Here is a 20,953-nt window from a genome sequence, read left to right on the forward strand (position 1 = left end):
AGAACAATTGAATTTTAGCTTAAAATGGCTGACTGCCAAAAAATTGTTTCAGTGCTCAATTGCCGTATTAACAATTGATCCTTTCCACAGTTTGGTGAATGTGAGTGGTGGGCTGGTGGTTGCCACGGGTTACGGGATGCTACACAGAGTCAGCTGGGACAGGAGGTTCGATGGCTCCCTCCAGATCAACCTCAGTCTAGTGCCCTTCACCACAGACCTTCTGCCAGAGACCAGAGGTAGGTGGGCCATTGCCGGGTTGAATTGAGCAACAGTGTACTGCTTACATTGCATGTACTATGGTACATGCAGTAGTACATACATTTAGTAAGTGTATCGTTAGAGGGCTATTAACTGTAGGTGTGCTGGTTACCGTGTAGCAAGTTGCAGTAGCCCACAGTACTGTAGGAGGAGGGGGGGGGGGGGGGGGATCTTTCCGGTATAGGCCTATTAACTGTAGGTGTGCTGGTTACCGTGTAGCAAGTTGCAGTAGCAAGTTGCAGTAGCCTTAATGTTTCTTGTTGGTAGTGTCTTAATAACCAATTTTAACAGTATTGTATGTTACTGACCAACAACTTTTGGAAGCATCTTCGAAGAGACTCAGATTCTCAGATTTGCTCTGATTCTTTGTCTAGTTTGGTATAAATTATTATGCCTCGAGGCGTAGCCGCACGAGGGATACGGTAAAGCTGACTGTGTGTGTGTCTGTCTGTGTGTGTGTGTGTGTATTCCAGCTATAACTGCTCAACGGTTGCAATGTAACGAAAACTAACAGCTTCTATAGGCTTCTAGCCACGTTCTCTTGGATTTTGATTCGTGGATTAGCAAACTAAAGCTTCTTTCTCGAGTTATGGCTAGTTTGACTCACATTGAAGGCTGTTGCAGTCTCTTCAGAATCTTTCATAGCATCATCTGTCCGCACAAACTTTCTATTCAACATATGAGTTAGCCTTGCACTAAAGCGCTAGCTTTTTGTTAGCTACAATACTCAGAAAATATCTTTTAAAACAGCTCGCTAGCAGTAGCCATTTGTGAAATTGATCTCTTTGGACACACCCTTTAATTATTCCTGTGGATGTAATGCGCATGCGCGCTCATTCCCCAAAAATAATATCCCAAGATCCTCCTGGCAGAATCATCTTTGTCTTGAGGGCCTGGTATATAAGCCACAAAACACTACCATATAACAATATAGATAACAATATGCATGTACACAGGTCTTTTCTTCTTAGATATTATATACACTGAACTACAGATCCTGGAAGAATCAATTTTCTTCTTTCTTGAGATCCTGGTAAGCCACATAATACAACAATAGATGCATGAAAATAAGTCTTTTCTTCTCAGTGACTTTATATAGATAAGCTAACTTTAATACTAATATAACACTCTAATACTTTTAAGCGAAAGCAAAAACATGGCGAGAGGCATTAGCACAGCGCCAGCTTGAACACTAGTTTAGAGTATTGTTAGTTTTAAGGTAAGTAGTATATATAAGGTTAGATTTGTGAGAAAGTTCTTTTAAGCCGTACAGTATAATTATTGATGTGCAGTAGTAACTAGTAACTCCAATAGAAGTTACCAGGAGTGCACACTGTATTCATATCGTTTGCAGAGGAGGATGATCAAAGGTTTTAGTAAATAATCTGCTATCCGTAATTTATCAATCATCTAACTTTCCTTTGGTATCTCTATCCACGTGGTTCGTTTGCAGTATCAAAACATGGTCAGTATAATACACAAAGACCATTTCTACCCAGAGTCAGAGCTGTTCCTAACAGAGTTAGCATGCTCAGGACATTCAGCCACTCTGCTGGAGGTGAGCTGGCTGAATACATAAATTGGAGATACCAAAGGAAGAGTAGATGTGCTTGAAGTGCAATTTTAAGTCTTTGTTCTCTAGTTATGGCTAATTTTACTTACAGTGAATGCTGTTGCAGTGTCTTCAGAATCTTTCGTAGCATCATCTGACAGTTCACGCAAAGTTTCTATTCGAGTTAGCCTTGCACTAAAGTGCTAGCTTTCTGTTAGCTACAAGAGTCAGAAAAGAGTTGCAAAACTGTACCGTACTGTTAGAATGCAGTAGCCATTGCGAACTTTAACCTAGGCTATTAGACACACCCCTTTTTCTGCGAACGTTCACCTAACCGTTATAAAAGCGAAAACTTGGCCTGGGATCGAGGCTAGGTCATAATTATGAGTAAGCACTGTGCAAGATCTAGTCAGCATCCAGAGCATGAGGCTACAAGCATAGATACCATAAATCACTATCTACACTGCAAGTTATAAGTGGGGGCGGCCCCATATCGCTGGAGGGGCCTAGCCTCGAGACCAGGCCATTCATTGTCTGAAAGAATGCCTGGTCAAGTTCCACGTTTAGCTGAGTCAGTGAGTGGTTAGGCTTGAGTAGTTGTGAACATGATTGTGAACTGCAAACACAACAATACTATCTAGCTGTAGTATCATAATGAGGTGAGTATGGTTGTTGCGGGCAATTATCACATTCCTGGACCAGTTTTACATTGGAACTTGCCTGGTCTCGAGGCTAGGAGGGGCCTCAAAGCAGAGGAGGCATGACACACATCTCGTGATCTCTCTTTTAATTGCATTCCAATCTTTTTGACATCAGTTTTCAATGTAGTGTATTCCTCATAATAACTCTGTTATTCTGTGACTGAGGTTTTTCAAAGTCAAAGATAGACCCAGATCAAACTGTTTCCATTGCTGAACCACAATGAACCCTTATTCAGATATGCTTGCTACAATGTTGAGAGCACTGCACCCTTCATAAATATATTGACGAGTTCTAGCCAGGACTCAGCTGGAGAAACACTATAATTATAGCTAGCCTTGAGAAACACATAGAGCTAGCTAGACAGTCAGTTACAAACTTTCTACAAGCCTAGCTAGGTCGCGGTAAACTGCCAGCTAAGCAAACGTCATCGCAATAGAATTCAATTATGTACCTCCAAGTGCTAGTGAAATAGGTCTGTGGGTTTCCTGGCATTGAAACGTGAGTTCAAAAATTTCTGCTGAGGGTTCTGGAGCCAAATAGCAAAAATTTGCAGCAAACATATCTTGCTATAATTCTGGTACTATAATTATATGAAGTGAAGCAGCATTTGCAAACCAGGAGTGGAGAGATGCAGTGGTGTTAATTGTTTCTGGCTATTTTTGTTTGCAGTCCACTAGTTGTAGCCCTGCATCAAATATAATTATAAAGGCATTGTATACACACATTATTGTGTGGATGGAGAAGTTGTATAGTAAGTTTCAATGTCTGTTTCCGAATAGGTCTACATATATATATTCACAGCCTTGTCTTAGCCTCGTTCCCAGGCCTTACTTTTTCTTGCTGTTGTCACTGTTCATCCATAAACATAAGAAAGACATAGTGAGGCAGCAAAGAAAGAAATGGGCGTACAGTTAAGAAAACGTAAGGCCTGGTTTGGGAAATCGCGTGATCCACAAGGATTTTTATGAACGTGGGCGATATGTAGCCCACAATCGTGACGTAAGGTATTCTCCCACGCATTCCGAGTAAGACTGTACTGTACTGCACTGAGACAACCACCAAGCTGTGCTGCAAGTCAGATCAGAGAACCAGCGTGGCCAGCTCTGGTGGCAGTAGCTACCTGCTATATGATAATGATGACTAAGCTATTCTACTATAGCATGTAGAAAGACACAAGAAAAGGTAATAGTGATAGAATCTAAACACACAATCTAGACTAGTAGATCATCTAGCTAAGCCTAAGGTATAGCTAGCTATAGTGCTTGCAAACTTCCAGTTCCAAGTCCATGTCCAGCTTGCTGCAGGCAAAGTTTTACTAGTCGTAGACCTCTGTGTGGGCAGTCCAACATCTCTAGCTCAGTATGCCCACGCTCATTTTCACCCTTCTACCACCCTTCTACCCTCACGCGACTTCCCGATACAGGCTCTCCTTTTTCCTAACTTTACGTCTATTTCTTTCTTTATTCCTCCAATTAATACCGTATTTTATCTCATTGAACGAATAATACAGTATTTTATCTTATTGAACGATTGTGATAAAGAACAGAAAAAGGAGAGCCTGTGTAGAGGCTAGCCTTGTCTCCCACACACAGTAGTTCAATGGTAATTATGCCTCGAGGCGTAGCCGCACGAGGGATACGGTAAAGCTGACTGTGTTGTGTGTGTCTGTGTGTGTGTGTATTCCAGCAGTAACTGCTCAACGGTTGCAATGCGACGAAAACTAACAGCTTCTATAGGCTCTAGCCACGTTCTCTTGGATTTTGATTCGTGGATTAGCAAACTAAAGCTTCTTTCTCTAGTTATGGCTAGTTTGACTCACATTAAAGGCTGTTGCAGTCTCTTCAGAATCTTTCATAGCATCATCTGCTCGCACAAACTTTCTATTCAACATATGAGTTAGCCTTGAACTAAAGCGCTAGCTTTTTGTTAGCTACAAGACTCAGAAAATATCTGTTAAAACAGCTAGCTAGCAGTAGCCATTTGTGAAAATTGATCTCTTTGGACACACCCTTTAATTATTGCTGTGGATGTAATGCGCATGCGCGCTCATTCCCCATGTGTGAGAAAATAATATCCAAGATCCAGATCCAGATCCTCCTGGCAGAATCATCTTTGTCTTGAGGACTAGGGCCTGGTAAGCCATAAAACACTACCATATAACAATATTAATATAGATAACAATATGCATGTACAGGTCTTTTCTTCTTAGATATTATATACACTGAACTACAGATCCTGGAAGAATCAATTATCTTCTTTCTTGAGGTCCTGGTAAGCCACATAATACAACAATAGATGCATGTAAATAAGTGTTTTCTTCTCAGTGACTTTATATAGATAAGCTAACTTTAGATAACATTCTAATACTTTTGAGCGAAAGCAAAAACATGGCGAGAGGCATTAGCACAGCGCCAGCTTGAACACTAGTGAATCTAGTTTTTATAGCAAACATGTGATCCTGTGACTGCAATTAGGTAGTGCAAAGATACTGTAAAGCAGTATTTGTATAGCAGGAGTGAAAAGATGCAGTGCATTGTTATATTACTGGCTATTTTGTTTGCGAGCAGTGGAGTAGCAGTGCCTATCAGCTATGCAGCAGTGCCTATCAGCTCTGCAGTAGTGCCTATCAGCTCTGCAGCAGTGCCTGTCAGCTCTGCAGCAGAGCCTATCAGCGACTGTATCAATAGCAGCGACTACCTGAGAATTGAAAGTTCCCTTCTGAGCAGGCCCCAAAACTTGGTAAATTTGTATCAAGCTTTCTTTCCCACGAATAGACAAGCAAGTATTTCAGTTCAAGTCACCTATCACTTTACTGGCAACCCTACTGATACAGTGATCTATCGATGGCTTGGCTCCTCTGTCTTGATGCTGATTCGTAGCGACTTGCTTCATTATCTCTCTCTATTCACGTACAATGTCAAGACAAATCACGCAAATATCACCCTTGACCCGATTTGTGGGTTTCCAAGTGATGACAATGTAAATACCTCAGATCCAGTACCAAGTGACTATTGCAAAGTGGCTAACAGCGCTGGTCATCATCTACTCAACAGTCTGACAGCTAATGTAAGTGCTGCAAATATAGATGTCGTAGTCTGTAGATTAGATAACTATCGGGCTGGTTAATTAACAGGAGAGAGCTGATCAAACAGTTTTAGTATCTACAATCAGGCTCGTTTGACAAACAATTAACTGTAGGCCTCTACACTGTGCATTGGCCTCTACACTGTGCATTGTATATATATATATATACTGAGCTTTTATCTCGTATATGCATACTGCAGCTTTTCTCTTATGCTGTGCATCGGAATTCAGTGATGCACAATGGAATTGACTCGTCAATTGAAAATGGATTCTCCGTGTACGTTTTTAATACCGAAAACCTCGGTGACTATTGTATCTTTGATGAATTTAACAACTTTTTGCATTTAAGGACACTGTTGTTTGTTGCCTTTGGATTCTTGGAGCTAACGAGTGTGTTTTCCATTCCTCTGCTATTGGGTAGTATTTATGGCGAGTTTAAAAAGAAAATGAGTAGTACCGATAAAAATGGCAACGAAAATAAACTTAGATACTTTGTTTGGGCAACTCTTGTATTGATTGTACTGATTATTCCATTGCTCTTTTGCTGTAATTTCTATGCGATTTGCAATGGCTTGAGCTCACCACGAACAAAATATAAAGACATCTGTAATGACTTTGCTAGTTAGTTATTCACTTAGTCATTTCCTGTTCTTAATGTTTCCTGTGTTGTAATGTTTACTGTTTAATTGTACATGCGCATGAGTTCTTATTACTAGTTAACACTTCTTTTGTATATTGCTTTGTGCTCTAGCCCGGCGGCCTGCTCCTAGCGGCGCCCTTTGTGTATGGGAGCCTCTGCTCCACTGTCTTTGTTGTCTTAGTATTTACCGTCCATGTTTTGTGCATACAGTTAGTTGATCCATGGTTGAATGTTTTAAATCTTATCTTGAACTGCCGCACGCTGCTCGGTGCACGAACTCAACAACATCTTTGCAGGCTTTATAGTAATGGCTGTTTTTATGGTTGTTCTCCCTTTGGTGGACATACTAACAGCAATCGGTGTTGTGGGGATTCTTTACTGTATTGTCGGAAAAAAACAACAACCCCGGGATAATGAAGATAAGCATGAGATAAACTGCTTTGGCTTTCCGGATTTTGCGAATACTGAACGTAGATGCATACGTCTAAAGATTTTCGTTCATGGTGTTGCCATTTTTGTTGTAACGTGGTTCACTCAACTTGCACTTTTCAATTCTATTTATGTGTTCATTGGAGCAATAGCTGCCCCTGTGGAAACTGGCTCACTTCTTCTCTTGTACATTACAAGCCTCTTTGCACTGATATTATTCTTCGCTGTGATCCTTAAAGTTATCCACAAAATACTACCGGTAGTAGTTGCACAACTGGCAGTAGCTGCACAACCGGCAGTAGCTACACAACCGGCAGTAGCTACACAACCGGCAGTAGCTACACAACCGGAAGAAGATACACAACAGGGAGTAGATACACAACCGGCAGTAGCTACACAACCGGCAGTAGCTACACAACCGGCAGTAGCTACACAACAGGGAGTAGATACACAACAGGGAGTAGATACACAACCAAGAGGAGCACCTCCGCCAGTAACAATTACTCGTTGTCAAGGTTGTTCGGGTTTCGCCTGCTTTATACCTTTTCTACTTTTGGTTTTAGTACTGGGCTCTGGTATCGGTGTTTTTGTTTCATTCATGTACATCTATATAACATTGAACCAGGAGTACCGAAACAATCGCGGCATACTGACCTTCCTTGGGGCTCTCCTCCCCTCCCTCCTTGCATCAACCTCGGGGTATTTCTGGACGAGGATTATGCCATGCATTGGAAATAGGAACAGAGAACCACTAAGCGATATAGAAATAAGGGAATCAATGGAGTCTCTACTAAGGATTGCCAAAAGGATAAATCCAAATTAAGACAAAACTGGTCAAGATACTACACTTAAAATGTCAGAAAATGATGGAGCTAATGGAAGTGACTTTTAAATTATTGTACCCTATACTATATTTTTCACGAGTACGTCTTCTTACTGTGTGTGTATAATTAATTCTGAATTTTGTAGATTGTACAATAACTAGTACCAAACTGACTAACACTCTGCATTGCTATAATGGAGTATATTCTTATTCACTGCATGCATGTGTTCTATTCATTGTGTTCTTTGGCAACTCGATTATGTGACAACACCTGTTCTGTTCTATATTTGTAGCTGGTGACTAGAATGGAATTTAATAAAAACAGTCACATGTTTTAGCCTCAAGTCTGTGAATATGTTTCATTATGCCTCGAGGCGTAGCCACATGAGGGATACGGTAAAGCTGACTGTGTGTGTGTGTGTGTGTGTGTCTGTTCCAGCTGTAACTGCTCAATGGTTGCAATGCGACGAAAACTAACAGCTTCTATAGGCTTCTAGCTACTTTCTCTTGGATTTTGATTCGTGGATTAGCAAACTAAAGCTTCTTTCTCCAGTTATGGCTACTTTGGCTCATATTGAAGGCTGTTAATTGCAGTCTCTTCAGAATATTTCGTAGCATCATTTGTTTGCACAAAGTTTCTATGAGTTAGCCTTGCACTATAAAGGTGATTATATCACAGAAAGTGACCCGGCCCTAACTAATGCAATCACTGCCCCCTTCAGTTTCCCCCCTAGCTCCCTTCAATGACCCCCTATACACTGTACTTACTTCCCTCCTATCCCCTAGTTCATGCACACTCTACCCCCTGCAGGGACCCCCCTGGGAGACAGCAGTCTCCATGCCACCCAGCTGGCCTGCTCCCTGGACATGCATGGTCTCTCATTGGTCCTCTCTGATGGGAGGGGCGTGTTCCTCACCTCACGCTCCTCTCGTCTGGAGCCTCAGGAAGTGGCAGCTGTTTCCATCCCTGGCCTGACTGGAGCCACCTGTTCCGCTCTTAATGGACGCTACAGACTGGTTGCTTTCGGAAAAGAAGAGTGAGTTAAGCATGCGATTATCATTTTGAAGGTTGTATGATATCTAGTGGAGGTAGCTATCAAAGGTAACTTGTTACAAGTATTAGAATATTTTGCCTGTGAACAACTTTTACGAATGAGCCAAATCAGCAGGAATTTGACCCTTTGCGATCTAACTATTGCGTTCTGGTGTGTCGTTACCAGTACTAATTTAGGTTTTGCTAGTTGTATTTTTTGCAAGTGATCAATGCGAGCAAAGTTTAATGGTCGCAAAACATTCTAGTAACAGGATTTATGGAAGTTTGAAATGCAAAATTGGCTGCTAACAGTATTCTCCCTCCAGTGGTTCAGTGGATGTGTACTCACTGGATGATAGCAATGGCAGCTGGAGCATCTCCCACTCACTCAAGTTCTCCAGAAGTCAGTTCCCAGGTACTGACACTCCTCCACCACAGTACTTATGTTAGACCTAGAGCACTGATTGAGCAGTGGTGTACCCATGCAAGTAGTGCCTATAGTTTTCAATCATTCTCAATTCACACACAAAAATGTGGCCTCTTTTATAGCTGGTAAACTACCTATAGGTCTAAGATGATCATTTTTAATGTATATACATGTACGTAGGTAGGTGGTTAGTACACCACCACCGACCAGTGTGGGGCACATCCTGCTTGTAACTGCAGTGTGTAGTGGGGTACATAATTATTATAAGTGGCTATTTAGATTGCTGGCTAGCTAGGTATTGCCTGAGCAAGCAGGCAGTGCCTATTTATAATAAAAATCTCACAGCCTCATATAAAGTCACACATAAAGTCACATATGTGGTACATGTACATGTATAATTATACATTTCTTCTTGCCCACGACAGAGACGGGACTCCAGCTGGGGAGTGTGGTGTGTGTGGAGTGGAGTGTGGGAGATGGGATGGTGGTGGGCGTGGCCTGGAGCAACGGAGGCCTCTCACTATGGACGGTGTTCGGGTCTCTACTCCTTTGTTCCCATGGCGACCAGCCCGGCACACCCTCCCCGCTTAACCCCCACTGCACTGTATTACAAAGCATTGTGAGTACTGTACATAGCAGTCAGTTAGTACATTGATTACCGTCAAGTGTCCAATACGTAGTTAATCGAATGCGAAAGACATTAATTTTACAAGCCTGATCATGTTTTTAACTATTGCGAATTGCATGCGATTGTGTGTTCTCTCCTTTGCGAGTCTTTTGTTCGCCACCAATGCGAAAACTTGCAATTCTCAATCAAAAGAGTCACATATCGAAACCCAGTATATGGTATTGCCCTCTGTTTTGTAGTATACTTCTGAACAGACTATAATTATGTACATGTAGGTATCATTTGAGTATGCGTGTACTACAGCCTGTGTGCATGCCTAGTACATTTAGCAACTGCTACAAAACCATCCTACATGTGTATATACATGTATAGAGGTAGAGGTAGAGTATATAATACATAACACAAAGATAGTTTTAAAATTATTGTATTTGTAACACCATGGCACCTCTCTTTGTTCAGTGTTGGTCCTCTGACACGTATCACTTGTGGATGCTGGCCAAGACTGCCACTGAACACACCTCTAGCGAGAAACCGACCAATCAGAGTGGAGTATCCAATAGCAACGGTGGTCAAGTGATTGTCATGGGGTTCATGAAAAACGCTATAGTCAACAACCCTATCAGTGTAAGTACAGAGTACAGTTCTCAGTGTCCAGTTTAGTGTCTAGTTTACAGTGGTGTGGTCGTGTAGCCACTTTAATGAATAACCAAAATCTGGGACAAAGTCCATCGATTTTGTCCGAAACAAAGGCTATTGTCGGGCGTTTTTTTCTCAAAAGTTTTGAAGATACACACCATTATTCACTTATATGCCTTCTGTAGTTATAGTGTACTTACATGTACTATAAGTAGAATTTTGAATGTACATGTGTGTGTACGTACATGTATGTGTACCACGAAATCCTTTCAAGCCAGGACCCCCCCCTCTATCACCTGCAGGTTAACCATAGTCATCTGTTCCTTCTCGGCTCTGACAGACTCTGCCTGAATCTGTGTAAGGTGACCACACCCACTCGGACTACAGGCGAGGCTAAAGGTCAGGCCACACCCGCTGGGACCAGTGCAGTGTCCTCTCCGCAATGGAGGGTGGTCCAGTACCCCTCCAGCTACATGGCTCTCAACTGGCCAGTCAAGGTGGGTCTAGCATGACACAGCACACTGTTACTGTAGTGTTTAGTCACACTAATTTCTATTTGAATTGAGTTCAAACCCGAAAGTTATGTGGTCAATTATGGTATGCTTTATGTGGTGGACAAGTATGCTTGGGACTTCTACATGGAAAATGCTAACTTTTAACTGGTTGGAGCTTACCAGCTCTACAGCATATAGATAGAAGTGCTTTTTAACAAGGAATCCAATAGTATATGAATTTCAGTGAAGTATAACAAAGTTATGACAACTTTATGAAGGTCAAACTCAACACAAATAGACTTTAGTGTGGTAGGTCTATTAGCATGACACAGTTAGTGTGGTGAGGTCACTGAAGGGAGTTGCATTTCCATACAGTGTACATTGCTTGCTATAATTATCTTTGTGGAAGCCAATATTACATGTACATGAAAGTGAAGCTACTTGTGTTTACTGTAGCAGTGTCTAGTATACATTGCTCTTATAAGTGTACATGCGCATGCACTTGTCCAAGCTGTACATTGTTTGTACAAGTTTCAAAACGTACGTTCTATTGTCTTGCTTACTTCACTTTGCACATGTTATATTACAGTATGCAGCTGTGAATGCTGCTGGCAGTAACCTGGTGATAGCGGGGAGGGCGGGGTTTGCTCTCTACTCTGGATCACGGCGTAAATGGAAGTTATTTGGTAACGAGGTCCAAGAACAGAGTCTCGTGTGTCGAGGGGGCGTACTGTGGTACCAGGACATTGTGGTGTTCCCGTGCCGAGTACAGGAGCACAGCGAGGAGGTGTGAGGGTGTGTGTGTGTGGGGGTGGAGGGGCGTATGATATACTGTATCAGAGTGCATACATGTATAAAGTGTATAAAGTTTTAATAAGCTAGCTAAGCAGGCTAGTAACATTCTTCGTGATTCTGTCAGAAGTGTAATTGTGGCATGCAATATGGACGTACACGCGTATATAATTATAGCTCAGTACTATTTGCATGCCATCATCATTAGATTTTCGTTCGTGTGGTCATCATTCACATAATTATATCCACACACTGTTTCAGGTTCGCTTCTACTCCCTCCATTCTAACCTGGACAACTCCCAACTATTGCACTCCCTCAAATCAACCTCTCCCACTGTCAAAATCAATCTCCACGGCGACTGTCTCCTCTTGGCATCACGTGACTGTTACATGACCATTATGGGTCTCAGCTTGACCACGGTTCCCACTCAAGGTGCGATTTTCTTATCGTACAAATGTGCTTACTTGTCTGGTTGTTGTCATTCTTACTAAAATTTGTGTTATACCGTATACCGTGTTACTAGAATGTTTTGCGAATATCAAACATTTGCGAACTTTGCGATGGTAGATCAATTCGCAACAATAAAATCCGCAAAACCTACTAGTATTTACACAGGATCCTTGCCAGAACACAATAGTTAGATCGCAAAGGGTCAAATTTTCTGCTGATTTGGCTCATTCGCAAAGGTTTTTCACTAGCAAAAAACATTCTAATAATACGGTAGCAGGTAATTTTTGTTGGTGCAAATGTTTGTATAAACTACCCATTTGAATATTTCGTATTTATATATTCATACAGCTCAGGATAGTGACGTTGAACCTATTGCAGTAGATAGTTTAATTTTCTATGATGCTCTATAATACGTGCATATGTCCGTACGAAAATAACCCGCTATACGGTACTACAGTTGTATAGTGCACAATCATAGTGAATTTGCACGGCAATGCAATGTCCTTTGATCTATAATTATGATCAAGTTTTCCTCTCTCTTTATTTCCCCTCTCCCCCTACTACAGGGCTGGTTCTTAACGTGACCAAGCTGCGTGAGGTGTCTCTGGCTAAGTCCCTCCCCATACCCTGGGCCACCACCCTCGTCTCCATGACACTCTCCAACATCCGCACTGATCCCTCCACACCCTCACACCCTCACACACCCTCTGGTGCAACTCAGAACTCAAAAATAGGTACAGTACATGTTTTGTATCAAGTGTCTACTACTTCACTTATTGCTAGTCACTATGGCTACCTGTCAAAGCTTTGTTTTGACAATGTATATATAGGCCTCAAAATGTCGTTGTTATGGGACAGTAAGTATGTTTGTGTATATCAATTTACCACAAATCGAGAAGCCTGCTGTTCAATGTAAAAATTCCTCTGTGCAGTATATGTACTACAGTGCGTTGTGCCCTCACACACTCACACACAGACACAGGTGCACACCTCCACACACACACACACTCCACACCTCATACACAGGCACAGGTGCACACCCTCAGGGCGTAGTCGGCTCAGTACTCTTCAACGTGAGTGGCAGGCTGCTGATGACTCAGCAGGAGACCTCCAGTGTGATTACCAAAGAGAACAGCCCTGATCAGATTGTGGTGAGCTGTACATGTACATGTAATCTATGCATATACGTGGCTGGCTGGGTCAGTTAGTCTCTGAGCAAGAGAAGCTTTACAGTTACTGCTAGGAACATGCCCCTAGGCCGTACTGTACTGTACTCACACAAGGGGGCAATGCTTAGCCGACCCATTACAGTACAAATGTAACTGGCTTATAGGCACAAGAAATTATGAATGGTTAGGTTAACGATGCCATATCAAAAATTGACAAAAACAAAGGCCTTGCGTTTTCCCGTGATTTTGGAGCAACCGTTTGAGGGTGGTTCATTTGGCTGTACATGTACAACTTGTGCACAGCCTCTGCATGCATTACTGCACACACCATCTCTCTCCTCTTCTTCAGGAGAATCGTGTCACGTTCTCGTCCCCCGTGTGTCTGGCTGGCTCGGTGGAGGCTGTGTGGACTCCGCCCTACCACGCCCCCTCACACACACACCACCTTATGGAGTCACTCTGGCTCGCCTGTGGAGCTGCTGGGATTAAGGTAAATCCAGGTTTCCATACGAGTAAGTTCTTGATTCCAATACATTTTGGATTCCATAGGTGTACATGTATTAAATTTTGTAAGTGCAGACACACGTGTATACCATGAGCCAAATCAGCAGAAAAATTGACCCTTTGCGATCTAACTATTGCGTTCTGGCAAGGATCGTGTGTAAATACTAGTACTAATTTATGTTTTGCGATTTATGTTTTGCGATTTATTATTGCGAATTGATTAACCCTCGGCAAAGTTCGCATGCTTTGATGCTCGCAAAACATTCTAGTAATACAGTAGTACTAGTGTACATACTAATCCACTCTTGCCAGAAACCTGAATGGTTTTGTCAGTAGCTGCATGCTTACAAATACTCGTTGGCCTTGCAATAACCATAATTTTCACTCCCCACTACTTACGTGTTGTGTAGGTGTGGCTTCCCCTGTACCCACGAGACGAGGGTCACCCGACGTTCCTGTCCAAGAGGATCATGCTCACACTCCCCATCACTGTCTACCCTCAAGGTGACTGACCACCTGTACAGTGTATCTGTGTGTCCGTGTGCGTACATGGGGGACCACCTGTACAGTGTATCTGTGTGTCCGTGTGCGTACATGGGGGACCACCTGTACAGTGTATCTGTGTGTGTATACATGTACATGGACATGTTATCTCTGTGTGTGTGTGTATGTACAACTGTACATGGGTAAGCCTTTGATTTGGTTTGAAAGATTATACTCATGTCGCATCAACCACTGAAAATTAATACTGCTGCATTTTTGTTATCTTGTTACCATGGATATTTGTGATGTTGTCTCCTGTTTCTCCAGTTGTCCTGTTCTCTGATGCTATCATGTTTGGGCTCTCCCACGAGACTGCCTTCACTGACTCCGCCCACCCCAGCAGACACGCCTTCCCCTTCGCCACCATCGAGAGAACAGTGAGACCATTGTCACCTAGCTGCTACATGTTCCTACTGCACTTGTGTATGTATGTACAGTATGTTTATGTATCTCTCTCTCCTAGACTCATGTGTTCCTGCATCATATTCTAAGGCAACTTCTGAGGAGAAAGTAAGTGTTATAGTGTATTGCTAGGAGTGCCGACTGTACACTATACAAAAAGCATTTTAACTACACTTGGCTAAATCCTATCTAAGGAAGCTAGCACCTCTATTCTTACTCCCTGCCCCCTCCAGTCTTGGTAGCCACGCCCTCCAGATGGCTCGGAGCTCCTCCCACCTACCCTACTTCCGTCACGTCCTGGAGCTCATGCTGCATGAGATACTCGAGGAGGAGGCACCTCGCTCAAGATCCATGCCTGTACCAGGTATGTGGTATGTGGTATGTGGTATGTGGTATGAATCTTTTAGCAGCTGTACAGGAGAGTGGGGGAGAGAGTCGGGGGTAGGGATAGTGGGATGTACATGTAGCAGCAGCTGTAACATATTGACCTAGGTGTGCTGCTTTGCTCAAATATCGCTGCCAATTTTCAATAGATGTCTTTGACTGTACGTAACTTTAGTTTGGAGTGTACAATATTTCATTCTTTCGTTCTGGAAGGAGCTCCATCATTTGGATAAATATTTGACAGGCCATTTTCATTCTTCAAACCAATGGCTGAATAGCACTGTAGCCTTGTCCCAACGCCTACTTCTACTTATTATTAATTGCTTGGGCCTGTGTCGGAGGTTGTGTGTCCACTAGACATATTTACGTTGAGCTAGAAACATGCAATTCTAAAATGGTGTCAGTGGTGTTTGTATTGAACCCCTCCCCCCCCACATAGACGCCCTCCTGCCGTGTGGGGTGGAGTTTATCAAGCAGTTCCCTGAATTCCTAGAGACGGTGGGTCACTGTGCCTGCAAGACTGAGATAGCCCTCTGGCAATATCTCTTTGCAGCTGTCGGCAGCCCCAGGGATCTCTTTGAGGTGTGTCCTTAGTTACAGCTAGCATACATATTAGCATACATATTAGCTAGCATACATATTATCAAGAGTAGATAAGAGTAAGAGTGTTGACTCATATTAATTGAATAGTGACGACAGTGATGACGAAACTTAAGGCAAATGCGGTTTCACGTTTACTACAGTACACTCTTACTCTTGATATTACATACATTTATTATTTATAGCTAGTTGGCGTGTGATTCTTATAAAGTGTGATCATGTTTTACTCTATTGTTGACTGCAGCTGTGTATGAGTGATGGACGACTGAGCACTGCGGCCACTTACCTCATCATTATTCAGAACCTCGAGGCAGCAGCTGTCAGTAGACAAGTGAGTGCCCCCCCATTGCCCACAATACTGCCCTAGGTAATGGGGGGAAATGTTGTTGCTACATTTTACATTGTAGGACTCCACATGTGCTTTTCTGGTACAATTGGTTTTACAGCTATAGCCACAGCTATTTTGTGTGTGCTCGCTGTAATTATAGTGTACCAAGGTGGTATAAAGAGAAGAGGGCATGCAACTCACTATATACGCAATGTACTAGGCAACATTCACAGAAATATGGTATATACATATACGTGAATAGATAGAATCCAGTGTATTCAGAAGTCAACGGTTCCGTATCTAAAATAGTTTTAAATTGGCAGAAATTTTAATGATTTTGCCATGCCTTTGGTCGATACACTGTGGTTGATAGTACAGTACAGTAGTGTAATGGTACCTTATCATGATCAGCTCCTCATCTTTACAGCTGGCTACAAAGTTGTTGGACGCCTCACTGGACGCTAATCAGTGGGAGGTAAGTGACGATGGTTGGTGGGCATGGACGTCACTACTTATCACACTCTCTCTCCCTCACAGCTGTGTACTGATCTAGTACGCTTCCTCAAGACGATAGGTACGATATGTTGTCACATGACTGTTGTTTGGGTACAACGTACATTGAGGTATTTATTATTGACATTTTTTAGCGTGCTTGTATGCAGGAACTGGTGACACACTAGACAGCCCACTGATGACCATGGCAACCACCCCTCGGAAGACCCCTACCCCCACCCCCACACGTGTCACACTCCCCCCACTCTCCACTGAGGGTGGACCCACGCCCACCTCGGCCGGACCAGACCTGGACCGCTCGGCTATGTCACTGACGAGGGATCACCTGACCAGTGGGGGTGTGGCCAACATGGTCAGTCTGAGCGGAGAGTATAAGGACGCCTCAGGGAAGGTCATACGAAGGTTAGTCCGGGGGAGGGGGAGGGGGAGGGGGAGAGGTGGGTAGTACAGTTTGGGCTATGTATTCTTGTGTGTGTTTTATCTGTAGGTTATATCCTGCATATTGTGCATATACACATGTACGTGTATGGAATTCAACCTTGAATAGTGTTTCTGTGATTAAAGTATACATTGTGTAGCTATACTTCATGATGGGTTACCATTTGTTAATTGTCGAATAGAGTACTCAGTCAATATGTTAAATACATGTATTTGCACTTCTTAATAACTTCACCATTTAATGTTGTTGCCCTATACCCAGATAAAACATAATTGTGATAATTATGCTTACAGGCCTCAGTTTGTGATGGATGTAGATTCTAAAGAGGACTTCTTTATAGAGCTCATCTTGTGTCGTCATGCCCGCAAGCTGCTCACCTCGACCAGTCTCAGGGACCTGGGCAAGTTCACAGCACAGCTGGACTTCAACTTGAGTACCTGGCTGACTAAAGAGAGGTGAGTGCATATAAATTACCGAGAGCAAATAATTATTTCGAGGATTCTAGTTAGAGTTATGGCTGCTGCAGTCTCTTGAGAATCGTGTGTATAGCGTCATCTGTTTGCACAAACAAGTTACATGTCTAGTATAGTCTAATACGTTGGTGCTGTGTATGTGTGTCTGTACAGTGAAATCTGTCTATAGCGGTCATCCCTTGGACAGACTGTAATAAAGAGGTGGCCTACTAAGTAGCACAGGTGGAAATTAACACACATGCTATAATTATGGGGGCCCATTAAAATGAGCAAACTACACATGTACCTTGGAAACTGAATGATTCTACAGTCAGCTATACAGTACACCAACAGTGCTATTGCACTAGCTAGTGTACAGTGGTGTATATTGTAGCCACTCTATAATCAGGTCATCCGATTGGTACTTGATATAAGACTCACGAATATCCTCTATAATGCAATACCAGTGGGTGGGAATTGAATTTCTTGGCTGTACAACTGTGTACAGTACATTGTGCTAGTAGCCACTAACATTAATGTTAGGATGTGATCTCACACCCTCATAATTCAATTGATACACAAGACATATAATTTGGGCCAATATTTAACTTGTAGGGGTTGCGTATATTCGCTGTTACAGTAGTAAACAATTCGTTTAACTCGAAAACGATGATTTTTGTGACTAAAAATTTGTTTGAATTCATACGTTTTGGTAAGCCACGCCTATGTTTTCGTGGAAAATTACTGGCTATGCGGTAGTGTATTTTGATTTGTGAGTGTGTACTGTATATGTAGTCACACCTTTTCTCCCTGTAGATTACGTGCGGCCAGGATCGATGATTTTGTGACCACTCTGAGAGATGTCCACAAAGAATTCCAATGGCCACTCCCTCCCTTTGATGACACGCACACGTTTTCACCTGCCTCAACAATTAGGGGTCAAAGTCCAACGCCAAGCAGCTCGGCGCCAGACACACCCACCAAGTCAAATGACGTCACCCTGGGGAATCACGAAGGGGAAGTCCCTCCTGCTGAATCAACAATAGATAGCGAGGGCTTAGCATCGTCACTAAAACGTGCCAATCGTCCCCCTGACCTAGACCTCACCCCGGCTCACGCCATTGCTATCCTCAGAACTGCCTCTCAAGGACAATCAACTATAGACTCTCTGAGGGGGAATTCCCTTATTCAAGGGGCGGACCGATCGGACTTTGACCCCACTCGAAGCTCCACACCCTCGAAGCGATCCGGGAGCTTCCAGTCTGAACGTGTGTCTCTCATCATGAAACCTAACTCTTGTAAGTACTAATAGTACTAATAAGTTTTTGTCCCCTTAGAAGTAAGCGAATGCAGCAGATAACTATGTTATAGCCTTAATGTTTGTGTTCAAAGGTATACTCGGGTGAGATCTAGAGGGGGCTTTTTGCTGTTTTCGACCCAACCGTGCTAATGATATCTGCTGTTGATAAATTTTACAGTCTAAAGTCCCGTCTCAGTACTTACAGTACCAACTTTAAGCAGCTATATATAGCTACCCATTTTCAAGAATTCCGATTGTCCAAGCCCATATGCATCCTAGCTTTCTCATGGCTCTCTCAGACGTTGTATAGCGTGTATATTTCGATAGTATCATTGTTTGCGGTTTTCGTTGATTAAGCATGTACAGTGAAAATGTATAGTTACCCAAATTTAATATTGCATACGCATGCTGCAAAAAGGCTGCTATTCAACGAAAACCTTTCTAACAGTCTTTCTGCTAATGTTTATACCCTCAAAATATACCGTCTATACGGTATCCCTGGTTACTCAAAGCGTGGGGTAGTTCTATGGATAACCTCTTAACTCATCTCCCTCGGTGCAGCGTCAGCAGATCTCAATACGGGAGCGGAGAACAGCTCTTTGGGTGACATCATGGAGGAGTCAGACTGGGAGCTCAATTCAGTGGTGGCCATGGCAACCGGTGAGAACAGGCCGCCTGTGAAAGGATCATCACAAGCTGAAAAGGAAATCAGGTATAGTCTTGTAAGCTGCAGTGTTGTCGAAATGCCGATAATTCAATTAAAGTCTATGCTGTTAGTGTACATGTACATGTGCGTACTAAGTACAGTACAGTTGTTTGTAAGACAAAACTGATGTCTAATAATTATGTTTTACTAGCTGTTAGTTTCTGCATGTACATGTAGTATGTTGCAATATACATGCACGTACTACAGCTCTAAATCTCTGAGCACTCAATTTGAACAATGGTTGAAATTGTATTTTTCCATCAGATATTTTGCTGACGTGATGCTGAGTGCGTGCTGTGTAGAGTGGGGCCTGGTGCTTGCTGTACTGTTATTGGACGCCTCCCTCGTCAACAGGGTGGTCCAGGAGGTCAAAGTTCACCCAAGCGTGGATGCAGCTGTCTTGTCCAGAGTGACTCAAGGCTACGAAGAGCTGTGTGACTGGGCTGATAATGAGTGGTGGGTGTGGCTACATGAGACTATTGCAAGGATTGTAGTGTACTCCAGCAGCTTTAAATTTGTGTGTGTGTGTGTGTGTGCGTGTGTGTGTGTGTGTGTGTGTGTGTGTGTGTGTGTGTGCATGTGTGTGTGTGTGTGCGTGTGTGTGTGTGTGTGTGTGTGTGTGTGTGCATGTGTGCGTGTGTGTGTGTGTGTGTGTGTGTGTGTGTGTGTGTGTGTGCATGTGTGTGTGTGTGTGCATGTGTGTGCGTGTGTGCGTGTGTGCGTGTGTGTGTGTGCGTGTGTGCGTGTGTGCGTGTGTGCGTGTGTGTGTGTGTGCATGTGTGTGTGTGTGTGCATGTGTGTGTGTGTGTGTGCATGTGTGTGCGTGTGTGCGTGTGTGCGTGTGTGCGTGTGTGCGTGTGTGCGTGTGTGCATGTGTGTGTGTGTGCTAGCAACTATATATCAGTATTGCAACGGTATATATAGTATCAAGAGTAGATAAGAGTATATCCTCTTATCTACTCTTGACAGTATCTATAATTATACAGTACATCTAGTACAAATACATGTATGAATGTCAATGGCAGCTAAAAGAGTCCTTCCTTCCCGAACCATTTATTAAACAGGGGGGGGGGGGGTTAAACATTTTTCAACAGCCATAACCTAAATTAGTACCGTTGATCCAATGTCAATGATTTTCTGAAAGCTTTAAAGAAATTTTGTGTCCCATTAAAAGTGTTTTCTATCAGTTTCCGTACTCATTACCCCCCCCCCACACACACGCACACATATCCCCCCTACACACTCACACACACACACACACACACACACACACGCACACACACACACAGCCCTGGCTACTCTCAGTTTCTATTGTCCCTGAGCCCTTATTTTGAGCAGCTGTCGCTGTTGGCACGGCAACACGACACCCTCTCATCAACCACCTCCGATCATAATACACCTTTGAACTCTTTGACCTTTAACGAGGACTCTTCCCTACCCCCCACAGAGACCCCCCACGAACAGATAGACGGACTATTACGGACCCCCCAATCTAGCACTACTACAGAGTCTAATTGTGTTCTATCATGACTGTACAATTTATTGTGTGTATTTTGATGTGTTGAATGGATTACGTTGTATGTATTATAACTAACTTATTTATTGATAATTATTATAGTTTTTCTATGGAATGCATGCTGGGGGGGGGGGGGGTCTTACTGTGA

General features: G+C 42.9%; 2 protein-coding genes and 2 long non-coding RNA genes across 5 annotated transcripts; 2 read left to right on the forward strand and 2 right to left on the reverse strand.

Moving 5' to 3' along the window:
- Window positions 1–75: 75 nt before the first annotated feature.
- LOC135343729 (guanine nucleotide exchange factor subunit RIC1-like) lies at window positions 76–20,913 on the forward strand. 2 transcript variants are annotated; one of them, XM_064540732.1, is made up of 25 exons: window positions 76–236; window positions 8,300–8,525; window positions 8,848–8,936; window positions 9,374–9,567; window positions 10,036–10,200; window positions 10,515–10,709; window positions 11,296–11,493; window positions 11,760–11,931; window positions 12,516–12,683; window positions 12,976–13,100; window positions 13,468–13,608; window positions 14,033–14,126; window positions 14,433–14,542; window positions 14,629–14,675; window positions 14,801–14,931; window positions 15,391–15,533; window positions 15,796–15,882; window positions 16,307–16,354; window positions 16,417–16,453; window positions 16,527–16,794; window positions 17,125–17,286; window positions 18,100–18,581; window positions 19,145–19,295; window positions 19,554–19,745; window positions 20,579–20,913. In XM_064540732.1, the coding sequence occupies exons 1-25, from the start codon at window positions 137–139 to the stop codon at window positions 20,817–20,819; spliced, it is 3,966 nt and encodes a 1,321-aa protein (XP_064396802.1). In that variant the 5' UTR covers window positions 76–136; the 3' UTR covers window positions 20,820–20,913. The 2 variants fall into 2 exon arrangements, with proteins under 2 accessions (XP_064396802.1, XP_064396803.1); XM_064540733.1 differs by having other exon boundaries at window positions 16,542–16,794.
- Window positions 4,948–7,637, forward strand: LOC135343735 (uncharacterized). Its single transcript, XM_064540740.1, has 2 exons — window positions 4,948–5,578; window positions 5,797–7,637. Exons 1-2 carry the CDS (start codon window positions 5,036–5,038, stop codon window positions 6,220–6,222), a joined length of 969 nt encoding a protein of 322 aa, XP_064396810.1. The 5' UTR covers window positions 4,948–5,035; the 3' UTR covers window positions 6,223–7,637.
- On the reverse strand, window positions 9,295–10,162 carry LOC135343737 (uncharacterized). Its single transcript, XR_010397224.1, has 2 exons — window positions 10,022–10,162; window positions 9,295–9,550 (listed from the first exon to the last, which is right to left on the reverse strand). It is a non-coding gene; the product is annotated as an uncharacterized LOC135343737 (long non-coding RNA).
- Window positions 13,490–14,475, reverse strand: LOC135343738 (uncharacterized). Its single transcript, XR_010397225.1, has 3 exons — window positions 14,397–14,475; window positions 14,022–14,151; window positions 13,490–13,594 (listed from the first exon to the last, which is right to left on the reverse strand). It is a non-coding gene; the product is annotated as an uncharacterized LOC135343738 (long non-coding RNA).
- Window positions 20,914–20,953: the final 40 nt, after the last annotated feature.

This window comes from Halichondria panicea, chromosome 11, assembly GCF_963675165.1.
Source record: "Halichondria panicea chromosome 11, odHalPani1.1, whole genome shotgun sequence".
NCBI lineage: Eukaryota > Metazoa > Porifera > Demospongiae > Suberitida > Halichondriidae > Halichondria > Halichondria panicea.

Coding starts and splice junctions, on each gene's coding strand:
- LOC135343729 (XM_064540732.1), top strand. CDS start 137: ATGCTACACAGAGTCAGCTGGGACAGGAGGTTCGATGGCTCCCTCCAG. Junction 8,937..9,373: donor CTCCAGAAGTCAGTTCCCAG/GTACTGACACTC, acceptor TGCCCACGACAG/AGACGGGACTCCAGCTGGGG. Junction 15,534..15,795: donor GCCCCAGGGATCTCTTTGAG/GTGTGTCCTTAG, acceptor TGTTGACTGCAG/CTGTGTATGAGTGATGGACG.
- LOC135343735 (XM_064540740.1), top strand. CDS start 5,036: ATGCAGTGCATTGTTATATTACTGGCTATTTTGTTTGCGAGCAGTGGA. Junction 5,579..5,796: donor TCAACAGTCTGACAGCTAAT/GTAAGTGCTGCA, acceptor TGCATACTGCAG/CTTTTCTCTTATGCTGTGCA.